This window comes from Callorhinchus milii, unplaced genomic scaffold (assembly GCF_018977255.1).
Source record: "Callorhinchus milii isolate IMCB2004 unplaced genomic scaffold, IMCB_Cmil_1.0 Scaffold3, whole genome shotgun sequence".
NCBI lineage: Eukaryota > Metazoa > Chordata > Chondrichthyes > Chimaeriformes > Callorhinchidae > Callorhinchus > Callorhinchus milii.
The window spans coordinates 91,965,327-91,979,199 of record NW_024704744.1 but is presented as its reverse complement, the minus strand read 5'-3'; the positions used below and the strand labels follow the sequence as shown (position 1 = coordinate 91,979,199).

General features: G+C 50.1%; 1 protein-coding gene across 1 annotated transcript in view; it reads right to left on the bottom strand.

The window, feature by feature from the left end:
* The window catches only part of jag1b (jagged canonical Notch ligand 1b), a 45,171-nt gene extending 31,588 nt beyond the window's left edge, over positions 1–13,583 (bottom strand). The window contains exons 1-2 of the mRNA XM_042333163.1: positions 13,474–13,583; positions 10,491–10,799 (exon numbers count right to left, since the gene is read on the bottom strand). Coding sequence (XP_042189097.1) covers positions 10,491–10,799; positions 13,474–13,548 — 384 coding nt within the window. The 5' untranslated portion in view covers positions 13,549–13,583. The remainder of the gene's footprint in view (positions 1–10,490; positions 10,800–13,473) is intronic.
* Between the last annotated feature and the right edge of the window lie 290 nt (positions 13,584–13,873).

Genomic DNA, 13,873 nt, shown 5'->3' with positions numbered 1-13,873 from the left:
AGGGTTTGCTGTTTTAGTGCTCTCCCTCTCTCTCTCTCTTCCCCCGCCAAAACCACCCGGTGTCCTGGCCAACAAGCCTCCAAATAAAATCAGTCAGTCACTTCACAGCTGTCTGTGGGACATTGCCATGTACAATTTTGGCTGCCTCGTTCACTCACAAAATACAGTCGCGACACTTTACAGTAAATCCCGAGAAGCACTTTGAGATGTCCTCCTGACGCGAATGCTATCCAATGTAAGGATTATTATTAACAATCTTATACTGCACACAGCCCTCTGCCCCCACCCCCCCACACACACAGCAAACAAACATACATACACACACATACACAAACACACACCTCAAGACAGTCACCGGGAGTTTGGGCTGGGGCTGGCAGCGGGAGGGGGGGGCTGGCAGCGGGGAGGGGGGGCTGCCCTGGCAGCGGGGAGGGGGGGGCTGGCAGCGGGGAGGATGATGGTTGTCCTGTGAATGTACAATGTGCTGAGGTTGCGTTTATACCAAGTGCGGGTTTGTCTACAGCTCAGATTGCTGAGTCCACTGCCACCACTCGCTTCCTGTTGCTTGTGGCGAATTAGCTTTCTGGAGAGCTCCATTCTGTTGTGTAATCCTCACACAGTCAGTGTGCCTGCGCTATTGTTCCCGTTAATATTAGCAATCCCCCGGCCTGTGTGTGTGTGCATATATATACTGTTAACACTGGGGACACCGACTGATATACAGACTGGTAAAGGGCAGGAGCGATATACACACACACACAGCCGGAGAGAGAGAGAGAGACACACACACACACACACACACACACACACACACACAGAGTCTCGTCCCCCAAAACGTATGTACACACTCACACAGACAGAGACGGAAACACATAGACACTTATGTTAACAAGGACCTAACTACATTTGGCCACCCCATGGAGTATCTCTCAGGGCGGGGATACAGTTACAAGCTGGGAGGGAATGAGGGTTTGGCAGGATCTTTGGCAGCACAAAGCTCAGCTCAGCTCAGAGGGGAGCATTGCCATTGATAAATCTATTAAAACGCCCCCAGTTTCACAAGGTGTAAGGTTAATGGCTACAATACCACACTGCCAGCCAAGCAATGAGAGCAGACCTGACACCAGGCTACGATCCGGGTACAATCCCCAGCCACAAAGGCACAACAACCCCGTGTTTAGACAGCAATATTATCCCACTCCATCTCATGGCAGCGCTCCCCCACCCCCCCTCTACAGTTAGACGGCTCACAGCCACGTAAAACAGTTTTACGAATGGCATGTTTGTGTTTGTCAGCCTGGCTCAGTCACTGTTTGTGTCAACCTGAGCCAGGAGGTTGTGAGTTCAAGCCCCGACAGTCCAGGGTGACGCTCGAGTGCCGGGGGGGGGGGGGGGGGGGGAGCCCTGCATTGTCAGAGGTGCCGTCCATCAGATGAGACGTTAAACTGAGGCCCCGCCTGAGGCTGTTCAAGATCAGGTTAAAGATCCCGCGGCGATATTGGAAAAGAGAAGGGAGTTTCCCTCTCCTGGTGTTCTGGCCGACAATCCTTACAGCTGTTTATGGAACTTTGCTGTGGGAAAATTGGCTGCCTTGTTCACCTACAAAAACACACAGTCACTACACTTTACAGAACACAGGCTCCTTCCTCACTGCCCCGCCTGTAAAGTCACGTGAAAGGACAGACTCGCACAACACTCGGGCAAACAAACTTTCAAATTAATTAATCTGTCTCCACAAATTATGTTTGAATTTAAAAACAAAAATCGACATCCAAGGTTAACAGAGAGAGAGAGACAGAGGGAAAGAGAGAGACAGAGAAGAGAAACTACAACAGGAAAGTTGTCTCTCTCTGTCCGTCTGCCAAAACTTCTCTCTCAGTCTTTCGCGCTCTCTCTCTCTGTCTCGTTCTCTTTGTCCCCTCTCTCCCTTCATCTATCTATCTTCAACTCTCTCTGCATCACTTTCTCTCTATCCGTCTGTCTCTCTTCTCTCTGTCCCCTTTCTCTCTCGCTCTCTCCCTCTGTCTGTGTGATGGAAATAGCTGTGGGATTTCTGGTTTAACGTTCCAATTCCCCAATAAACTCCAGAAGAGCCATTTCCTTGCCAAGCGAAGCAGAACCACTCAAGGTTCCAACATCAAATACAGAGAGAGAGAGGATCACTTCCCTCGTGCTTTCCATTTCTCGCACAAAAAAGGGTAGTTTTAAACACACCTCGGAAAAAAAGTCAATCGAAACACAACAGCCTGAACACAAACCAACCCAATCTCACAAACCAGCCTTGCCACTTGAATAAAGATTCCATTATCTTGTCGATCGCTGTTTTGATCACACAGCCCATCAATGTACAACACCACATTGGCATTTTTTCTAAATTAAACCACGGGAAAAAAACCCACATCCAGACAAAACTAGAGGGAGTACAAACAGGATGGGATCACGGGTTTATACTTAAAACAAAAGTTATTCATTTTTTTGCTGACAATTTTATTTACAAAACAAGAGTTTTAAAGTCCCATTTCTTGATTAAGGTTCAAGTAGATAATAATAATAATTCTTGCAGTTGATATAACGCCTCAAGACGTCTTGAAGCGCTTCACAGAATATATTGTATAAAAGTGGAGTGACTGTATTTTGTGGGCAAAACCCAGCAGCCAATTTCGCACAGCAGCATCCCACAAGCAATCGTGGATTGAGTGACCTAATTATTATTTTTATTGAAGGGATTACCACCCCTGGAAAAGTAATCTGTCAATTGATTAACAACAGGGTTCCTACTTACTGCTAGGTAAATAGAGGTGTGTGGAGTAAGGAAACTTGCCTAAGGTTTCGCCCTGTCCAGGAATCAAACCCAAGTCCTCCCGCTTGCGAGGCGAGTGCTCTAACCACTAAGGTACAGGATGCAAGTGAGGAGGCCTCAGTTCATTACTATACCAATTAATATCTAAAAATGAATTTAGTAGGGAAATGACTGCTTCTCAGAGCCCCCTCTCCCCACCCAGCAAATTTGATACGATGGGTTATAGATCACACAATGGGTTCAGGTGAAGAAGATCCTTTGGCCTATCTGATCTTCTCCCTCCAGAAAACCCACCCTAAAGTCCCCCCATCACAGCATCCAGCTGCTTTTTAAATGAGTCCCAGTGTCCTGGCCTCAATCCCCCTTCCTGGTAACCTCTTCCAGTCGTTAATTACCCTCTGGGTAAAGAAACACTTCCTGGTGTCTGTCCTGAAATTGCCCCTTTACAGCTCTAACCCTGTGTCCTCTTGTTCTACTGTGTCGGTGCACCGAAAGTAATGATCTGGGTTTACTTTTTCAATCCCATTTAAAATGTTGTCCACCTCTTTCAAAAGGCTCGAGACCTGGAAAGTGGAGGACAAAGGGAGGGAAGGATGGAGCAAACGCTGGCAAATAGCACGGCGGGATCTTTAACGTCCACCTAACAGGCACAAAGCAGGACCTCGGCTTAACATCTCATCCGAGGGACGGCACCTCCTACAACACAGTGCTTCCTCATCTTGGAGCGTATAAAAACAAACACTTTAACTTCAGAGTTTATCCTGTGAAATACTTGGGAGACGCCACAGTGAGGTGATTTCAAATGCAATGATTATTATTATATTAGAAACAGTGCCAAATCGCACGGAGCATCAAACCCTTTAGAAAGGCAAAGCCGTTCACTGATCTAACTCCACTTTTATGATTGCAATAACAATACTAATCCTCACATTTGATACAGCGCCTTTCATGCCCAGGGGACGTCTCAAAGCTGTGTGAATCTTGTAGGCGAACACGGCAGCCAATTTGCATGCAGCAATGTCCCACAAACAGTCATGGAGTGAGTGACTAATTTTATCTGGGGGATTGTCAGCCAGGACACCGAGAGAGAGAGAGAGAAAAGAAAACTACTCTTTTCCAACAGTCATAAGGATGTGCATTCAAGCCACAAAGTGGGCCTTGGAATCACACAGTCCAGGCTGAGGCTGCAGCGCAGTGCTGGGGGGAGGGAGCGCTGCATTGTCAGAGTTGCCGTCCTTCGGATGAGACGTTAAACTGAGCTCCCGTCTGCGCCTGTTCAGGTGGATGTTAAAGATCCCGCGGCGCTGTTGGAAAAGAGAAGGGAGTTTCTCTCTCCCCCGGTGTCCTGGCCGATAATCCCGCAAATAAAATTGGTCACCTGCTTAATGGCTGTTTGTTGGACATTGCTGTGAGCAAATTGGCTGCTGAGTTTTACCCACAAAATACACAGTAACTCCACTTTACAGTATATTCTGTGAAGCACTTTGAGAAGTCTCTACGACATGATAAAGAGCTATATCAAATGCAAGGATTATTATTATTACTATTATAAGTGCCGTGGGATCTTTACTGTCCATCTGAACAAACTAACACACACACACAGTGACTGAGCCAGGCTGACACACACAGTGACTGAGCCAGACTGACACACACACAGTGACTGAGCCAGGCTGACACACACAGTGACTGAGCCAGACTGACACACACACAGTGACTGAGCCAGGCTGACACACACACACAGTGACTGAGCCAGACTGACACACACACAGTGACTGAGCCAGGCTGACACACACACAGTGACTGAGCCAGGCTGACACACACACACAGTGACTGAGCCAGGCTGACACACACATTGACTGAGCCAGGCTGACACACACACAGTGACTGAGCCAGGCTGACACACACACAGTGACTGAGCCAGGCTGACACACACAGTGACTGAGCCAGGCTGACACACACACGGTGACTGAGCCAGGCTGACACACACACAGTGACTGAGCCAGGCTGACACACACACAGTGACTGAGCCAGACTGACACACACACAGTGACTGAGCCAGGCTGACACACACACGGTGACTGAGCCAGGCTGACACACACACAGTGACTGAGCCAGGCTGACACACACACAGTGACTGAGCCAGGCTGACACACACACACACAGTGACTGAGCCAGGCTGACACACACACACACAGTGACTGAGCCAGGCTGACACACACACAGTGACTGAGCCAGGCTGACACACACACAGTGACTGAGCCAGGCTGACACACACACAGTGACTGAGCCAGGCTGACACACACACACACAGTGACTGAGCCAGGCTGACACACACACACACACACAGTGACTGAGCCAGGCTGACACACACACAGTGACTGAGCCAGGCTGACATACACACACACCTTGACTGAGCCAGGCTGACACACACACACACACAGTGACTGAGCCAGGCTGACACACACACACACCTTGACTGAGCCAGGCTGACACACACACACGTCCCTTGACCGAACCAGGCTGACACCCACACACACCTTGACGGAGCCAGGATGACACACGTACACACCTTGACGGAGCCAAGCTGACACACACACACACCTTGACTGAGACACCCATACACAGCTTGCCTGAGCCGGACTGACACCCACACACCTTAACTGAGCCAGGCTGACACACACACACACACACACACACACACACACAGAGTGACTGAGCCACTGACACACACACAGTGACTGAGCCAGGCTGACACACACGGTGACTGAGCCACTGACACACACACAGTGACTGAGCCAGGCTGACACACACACAGTGACTGAGCCACTGACACACACACAGTGACTGAGCCAGGCTGACACACACAGTGACTGAGCCAGGCTGACACCCACACCACCTTGACTGAAGCAGGCTCACACACACACACACACACCTTGACTAACCCAGACTGACACACACCTTGACTAAGCCAGACTGACACACACACACACACCTTGACTGAGCCAGGCTGACACACACACAGTATGTGAGCCAGGGGGAGACCAGAGTTAAATGGCAGTAAGAATCTCTACAGGTGCAGCTGTGTTTTTCTAAGATGTTCCTCTGCACAGGCCTGTTCCTTGTTGCTTGCCTCAGCAACCCAGCCAGTCAATCAACCGTCCCATGTTTAATAAAGTCACAGCCTGGCATGGGCACACCCATTTTCCAGCCAAACACATCGGAACGGAACGCGTGAAAGCAATTCCTGAAAACACTTTGCCTCTCAGCGTGCACGCCCAACATCTCAGCCACTGAGAGTTAAGATTCCTCCAACGCTATTGATAAAGAGAAGGGAGTTTTTCCTCTCTCTTTCACACACACACACACACACACACACTCATGGCCAAAAATCCCCCAGGTAAAATCAGTCATTCACTTCACAGCTGTTTGTGACGTTGCGATGTACAAACTGGCTGCTGCCTTCATCCTCAGAATACACAGTCACTACACTCGACAGTAATAATCCTTGCATTTGATACAGAACCTGATCACGTCGTTGAGACGTCTCAAAGCGCTTCACAGGATATACTGTCAAGTGAGTTGACTGTATATTTTGTGGGCGAAACACGGCAGCCAATTGTGCACAGCGGTGTCCCACAAACAGTCGTGGATTGAGGTGACCGAATTATTTTTTTTTGAAGGAATTATTACCCTCAGAAAACCAATCAACTGACAATCGGGTTCCTGCTTACTGCTGGGCAAACAGAGGTGTGTGGATTAAGGAAACTTGCCCTGCCCGGGAATCAAACCCAAAGTAGTCAAAGCAGAGCGAGCGATTGAGGGAGCAGTGCTAACAGGTGCCAGGCCAGACCTTCCCAAGGTCAGGGGCTCTCTTCTTTTTAAATTGAAATATATAAATGAAATATAGTGAAACACTTAGCTCTTTGCACCCCAGCGTCTCTCAGTCCTATAGCATTCAGCTTTTGTCTGGTTGCGACAGCCCGCATAATCCTCTCCTTTGAGAGGGTCCGACCACCAGTCAGGCATCACAACAATCCTGTTTCAACTCACTCGGGTCCTCTTAATTAACATGGCCTTCCTACCACCCCCCCATCCCCCCCAACACCCTCCCTCCTGATCCCACCCAATACAGTGGAGTCCTGTAGCTCAGTGGTTAGAGCGCTCGCCTTGCAAGCGAGAGGACGTGGGTTTGATTCCCGGGCAGGGCGAAACGTTGGGCAAGTTTCCATACTCCACACACACACGCCTCGGTTTACCTAGCAGTAAGCAGGAACCTGATTCCAGGGCTAATAATCCCTCTCAAGACAATAATAATTTGGTCACTCATTCTACGGCTGTTTGTGGGGCACTGCGGTGCGCAATTGGCTGTCGTGTTTCGCCCACAAAATATCCAGTCAATTCACTTTACAATAGATCCTGTGAGGCGTTTTGAGACGTCTCGAAGATGTGAAAAGGCGCTGTATCAAATGCAAGGATTATTATTATTATTTATTATAAATAATATTTATTATTATTTTATGTTACCTCCAGCTCGGGTGCAAATCCCTGACTGTCCAGCTCCTTGGGACATCCTCCCGTCGTGAAAGACACTGTGTAAATCTAATTTGTTGTTTCTCTCTCTCTCTCCCTTCCTTCCTTCTCCATCCCCCACCACACAAACCACCGTCCCAATTTGTCCCATTTCTCCATTCCGAACACGTTTATTTAAAGAGTTTGCTTAAATTTGCAAAAATTAAAATAAAATACACACACAGTTTTTGCAGTAAACTCCTGATTACTCAACAAGTCACCACCACTTCTCATTTCACTGTACATTCTGTGAAGCGCTTTGAAACGTCTCAAAGATGTGATAAGGCGCTACATCAAACGGCGAGGATTATTACTATATTACTATAAAAGCCAGACACAGCCGCTGTCTGAGCTGCGGTGAGGACAGAGCTCGGGTGAGGGTGAGAGACACACAGCTCTGTGGCCACACCACGACTCAACATTCCACATCGTTCAGCATCAAAAAGTGCTCCCTCCGAGACCATCGAAATAGCACCAACTCTCACCGTCCTCCTCCATTCCGGGTCTTTGACACTCTACCTTTTCTGGCCTGTGCACTCACTCGCTCACACACACCCGCACGGACGCTCACACACACCCGCGCGGACGCTCACACACGCGTGGGCGCGCATAGCCACGCTCACACAGATACCCACAGACGAAAACTACATTCACCCACGCTCACACCCGCACACAGACAGACACCCGAGCTCACACCCGCACACAAACAGACACCCGAGCTCACACCCACGTGTTCATCTGCGCTCACAGACACGCGTGCTCCCACGCACGCAGACACAGGACACAACACGCGCTCAAGCACGTGCATGCACACGTACACACAGACATATGCTTACATGTACACTCTCGCTCACACCTGCACACACGCGCTCACACCAGCACAAACATGTTCACACCCGCACAAAGACACACGCATGCAGACACATGCGCTCATGCGCACACACACATACAGACACACCCACGCACACGTGCTCACGCGCATGCACACACGCAGACACATCGCACAGCCACAGACGCCTGCACACACGCGTTCATGCGTGTGCCCACACACAGGCACCCAGACAGGCAAGGCAGGCACCCAGACAGGCAAGGCAGGCACCCAGACAGGCAAGGCAGGCACCCAGACAGGCAAGGCAGGCACCCAGACAGGCAAGGCAGGCACCCAGACAGGCAAGGCAGGCACCCAGACAGGCAAGGCAGGCACCCAGACAGGCAAGGCAGGCACCCAGACAGGCAAGGCAGGCACCCAGGCAGGCAAGGCAGGCACCCAGACAGGCAAGGCAGGCACCCAGACAGACAGGGAGGGAGGCAGGCACCCAGGCAGGCACACAGACAGGCACCCAGACAGGCAAGCAGGCAGCCACCCAGATAGGCAGGCAGCCACCCAGATAGGCAGGCAGGCAGCCACCCAGACAGGCAGGCAGGCACCCAGACAGACAGGCAGGCAGGCACCCAGACAGACAGGCAGGCAGGCACCCAGGCAGGCACCCAGGCAGACAGGCAGGCACCCAGACAGACAGGCAGGCACCCAGACAGACAGGCAGGCACCCAGACAGACAGGCAGGCAGGCACCCAGGCAGGCACCCAGACAGGCAAGGCAGGCACCCAGACAGGCAAGGCAGGCACCCAGACAGGCAAGGCAGGCACCCAGACAGACAGGGAGGGAGGCAGGCACCCAGGCAGGCACACAGACAGGCACCCAGACAGGCAAGCAGGCAGCCACCCAGATAGACAGGCAGGCAGCCACCCAGATAGGCAGGCAGGCAGCCAGACAGACAGGCAGGCAGGCACCCAGACAGACAGGCAGGCAGGCAGGCACCCAGACAGGCACCCAGACAGGCAGGGAGGCAGGCAGGCAGGCACCCAGACAGGCAGGCAGGCACCCAGAGAGGCAGCCAGACAGGCAGCCAGACAGGCAGACAGGTTGGCAGGACGCAAACACACACACAGAGACGCTCACGTGCGCACCCACACAGAGACACGCGTGTGCAGGTGCGCGCACACACAGAGACACGCGTGTGCAGGTGCGCGCACACACAGAGACACGTGTGTGCAGGTGCGTGCACACACAGAGACACGCGTGTGCAGGTGCGCGCACACACAGAGACACGCGTGTGCAGGTGCGCGCACACACAGAGACACGCGTGTGCAGGTGCGCTCACACACAGAGACACGCGTGTGCAGGTGCGCGCACACACAGAGACACGCGTGTGCAGGTGCGCTCACACACAGAGACACGCGTGTGCAGGTGCGCTCACACACAGAGACACGCGTGTGCAGGTGCGCTCACACACAGGCTAAACTGAAGAGCAGCAACTGGTTCATCATTTAACAACAACTTCAACTCCAACCAGTAGTGGAGAAAGGGGGGGGGTAAGAGGGAGGCGGAGGGGGAGAGGGAGGGGAGCCGGAGGGGGAGAGGGAGGCAAAGGGGGAGGCGGAGGGGGAGCCGGAGGGGGAGAGGGAGGCAGAGGGGGAGGCGGAGGGGGAGGCGGAGGGGGAGGCGGAGGGGGAGGCGGAGGGGGAGGGAGGGGAGTAAAATGGGGAAGTGGGAGGGGGCTGTTAAGTAAATAGAATGATGGGGCAGTTTGTTTTTTGCTGGGAGTGGGGTAGATTTTTTTTAGGGGGAGGGGGGTAGAGAGAAAGTTTCTGTGGGGTTTGTGGGGATGGTGAACTTTTGGGGACTGGGGCGACAGTGTGATGTGGAGAGGAAGAGAGAACATTTTTTTGAGATGAGGGTCCACATTCGGGGAAAAGGCACAGAGGATTTCTGGGGGAGTACAGAAAACATTTAGGAAGTAGAAAAAATCTTGGGGTCAAATTTGGGGGGATAGAGAGAGAAAGCATTTACAATACAAAATTACATATGTATAGCACCTTTCAGTGAGGAGGACGTCCCAAGACGCTGTTGGAGGTCGCGGGGAGGGGGGGGTGCGAGGATAGAGGTTAAGAGATTACATGGGGGGTAGAACAGAAAGCGAGAGTATTTGGGGGGTAGAGCGGAGAGCGAGTACTGGGGGGTAGAGAGTATTGGGAGGGAGGGGCGGGTAGAGCAGAAAGAGTATGGGGGGGGTATGGGGGAGAGTAGAGAATACTTGGGGATGTGTAGAGAAGCACTGACCGGCCATGCGAAGCTGAAGGGAAGGACTATTCTGCGACGCTCTGGGTGGGGGCTGGCCCGCAGGTTGAAGGTGTTGCCCCCGATCACGGGGGTGAAGGCGGCTCCGAAGCTGCACGGACCCCCGGGCGAGACCCTGGACTGGTACTCCTTCAGGCACACCTTGAAGAAGGTGTCACACTGCGCCCGCACACACTTGCGGTCTTGGTGGTTACGGCTACTTCCCTCACAGCAGTTCCCGTTCTGCAGCTCGCCATTAATGTTCTGCATGAAGTTTATCTCCAGCTCGAACTGTCCCGATGCCTCCGACCACTGTCGTCCAAACCATCATACATAATAATTAATAACTGAGACTGTTCATACAGAAATGGGTTGACAAATATAATAATAATAATACTACTTGCATTTGATACAGCACCTTATCACGTCAGCGAGGATTATTCTGTAAGTGAAGCGACTGTATATTTTTGTGGGTGAGACGTGGCAGCCGATTGGGCACAACAGCATCCCCACAAACAGTCGTGGATTGAGCGACCAAATTAATATTTTTAAAAAAAATTTTTTGAAGGGATTATTTATTACCCCCGGTAAAGCGATCCGCCAATCGATTAACAACAGGTTCCTACTTACTGCTGGATAAACGGAGGCGTGTGGAGTAAGGAAACTTGCCTAATGTTTTCGCCTGCCCGGGAATCGAACCCAGGTTCCTCTCGCTGGCAAAGCAGGTGCTCTAAGCAAGTGTTACAGGACTCCACCCAAATACCTGGTGAACAAAATATCAACCTCCTGCAAAAAGGAGCTACAGTAAACCTCACAGAAGTCATATCAGTTGGGACCATACGTTTGATATGACTTATGCAAAGTATGAGTTATGTCAAACTTTCATAGAATTTAACGGGGTTTTGGGGCAGATGTGCGACTGAGGCGAAGATACGATTTGTACAGATCAAACTTATGCGAGTTTTATTGTATTTTAAGAAGTTCAAACAAACTAAGAAAAGAAACATACGTAATATATATATATTGCAACATGGCAGTTTTATTAGTCTGGCTGACCATCACTGAAAACCATTCAGAAATGATCTCGATGGAGTGATCTAAACTAATTACATCATAATTAATAACAATCGCACGATCAAATGATTCAGAACGGCGCTAAAAAAACACTCACTACCAGCAATAGTGGACTCACTACCAGGTGTGGGCTAACCTGGAATAACACGGCAAATATAAAACTCCCAGCAATTGAGACAGGAACTTCATAACAATCTTTGCATTTAACACAGCGCCGTATCACATCGTCAAGGCGTCTCAAAGCGCTTCACGAGGTATACTGTAAAGTGCAGTGACCGTTATTTCGTGACCGAAACCCGCCAGCCAATTTGCGTACAGCAGTGTCCCGCAAACAGCCATGGAGTGAGTGACCAATTGTATTTGAGGGATTATTGGCCAGGACACCAAGAGAGAGCGAGAGAAAAACTCTCTTCTCTTTTCCTACAGCGCCGCGACATCGTTAACATCCTCCTGGACAGGCACAGATGGGATCTTGGTTAATCGAAGGACAGCACCTCCGACAGTGCAATACTCACCCCCCAGCGCTGCGCTGGAGTGGCTGCCCAGACTGTGCAAGTGAACCCCAGGAATAGGAATAAGACACCATATCAAACGCAAGGATTAACAATAACAAAAATGCAGATTATAAATATAAAACTCCCAGTTCCTCAGTGAGACACAAACACAGCCTCAGGGTGTTAAGCAGTGACTGGAATTACAGTCAACTATATGAATGCAAAAATCTGCATCTCCCAGTGAGAGAGAAAGGGAGGGAGGGGGAGAGAGAGAGAGAGAGAGAAAAAGGGGCATAGAAAGTAACTGAATTAGCAGAGTAACTGGAATAAATAGCAGCATTGCAAAACTACAATTTACAGTCAGTCACAGTGAATCACTGTGTGTCTGTGGAACAGACACTGTCATTTTAGTTTTTTTTAAAAAAATCATCATTTTGCAAACCTACCACTTGCCTTAAGAGAGAGAGAGAGAGAGAGAGAACAACTTTAAAAGTTTGTGTGGAATACTAACTGGAATAATAAATACCACTGTATAGTTTCCAGCATTGTGAGATACACAGAGAGGAGGGGAGAGAGAGGAGAGGAAAATAACTTATGGAGAGTTTTTGGGGAGGGGGGGGGAGGGGGGAGGTTGGGGTGGAGAATACTAAATGGAATAATATCTTAAAATAAAACTAAACCCTAGAGTGTGTGTGTGTGTGTGTGTGTGTGAGAGAGAGAGAGATTGAGAGAGTATAGTGTGGTCAGGAAGAGCAACATTAACTGCAATCAATTAAAAAAAATCTTGCAATGATAAGAATTAAGATTAATCCACTTCACCCCCAAAAAAAATAGTGACAGCAAACTTGCACTTATTATTGTGCATTTTAGGATAATGAGCCCAGGCTTTACAGCTACTTTGGCTCCAGTTTGCAATTGCTTTTGCTTTCTTTCAAGGCACCAGCAAAAAAACTCACAATCCTGTGGTTCAGAGCCACAACTCCCACATAGTAACTATTAGTTTTAATATCTCTCTCTCTCTCTCCCCTCCTCTCTCTCTCTCACACACTCACTCTCTCCTTTCCTTTTTCTTTCTTTCCTTCCTTCGCCATTCTCTCTCTCTCTCTCTCTCTCTCACACACACACACTCACTCACACACACACACACACACACAAAATCTGCTCAGGGTTTAGAACTCACTCACTTAAAAAAAAACTGGGCAAAAAGTTTTTTTTTTGGGGGGGAAGAAAAAAAAAGTTTTTGCAAAGCGAAAAGGAACATCAGAAAATAAAACAATACTCAACAGCAAACAGGAGAGAGAGAGAGAAAACATATATATATATAGAGAGAGAGAGAGAGAGGTTATTAGTCCAGGAGGGAGGAGGAGGAGGAGGAGGAAAAACAGGACAAACAAACTCAAAAGTGTTGGTTTACATACCTGAGCCCTCAACGTGAGCAGCAAAACCAGAGCCACGAACAGAGGAACACAGCCTGAGAGAGCCCTGGGAGACATGTCTCACTGTGTGCCCTCACTGCACTGTGTGCTCTCACTGCACTGTGTGCTCTCACTGCTCCACACTGCACTGTGTGCTCCACACTGCACTGCTCTCACTGCACTGCTCCACACTGCACTGTGCTCTGCTCCACACTGCACTGTGTGCTCCACACTGCACTGCTCTCACTGCACTGCTCCACACTGCACTGTGTGCCCTCACTGCACTGCTCTGCTCCACACTGCACTGCTCTCACTGCTCCACACTGCACTGCACTCTCACTGCTCTGCTCCACACTGCACTGTGTGCTCTCACTGCTCTGCACTCTCACTGCTCTGCACTGTG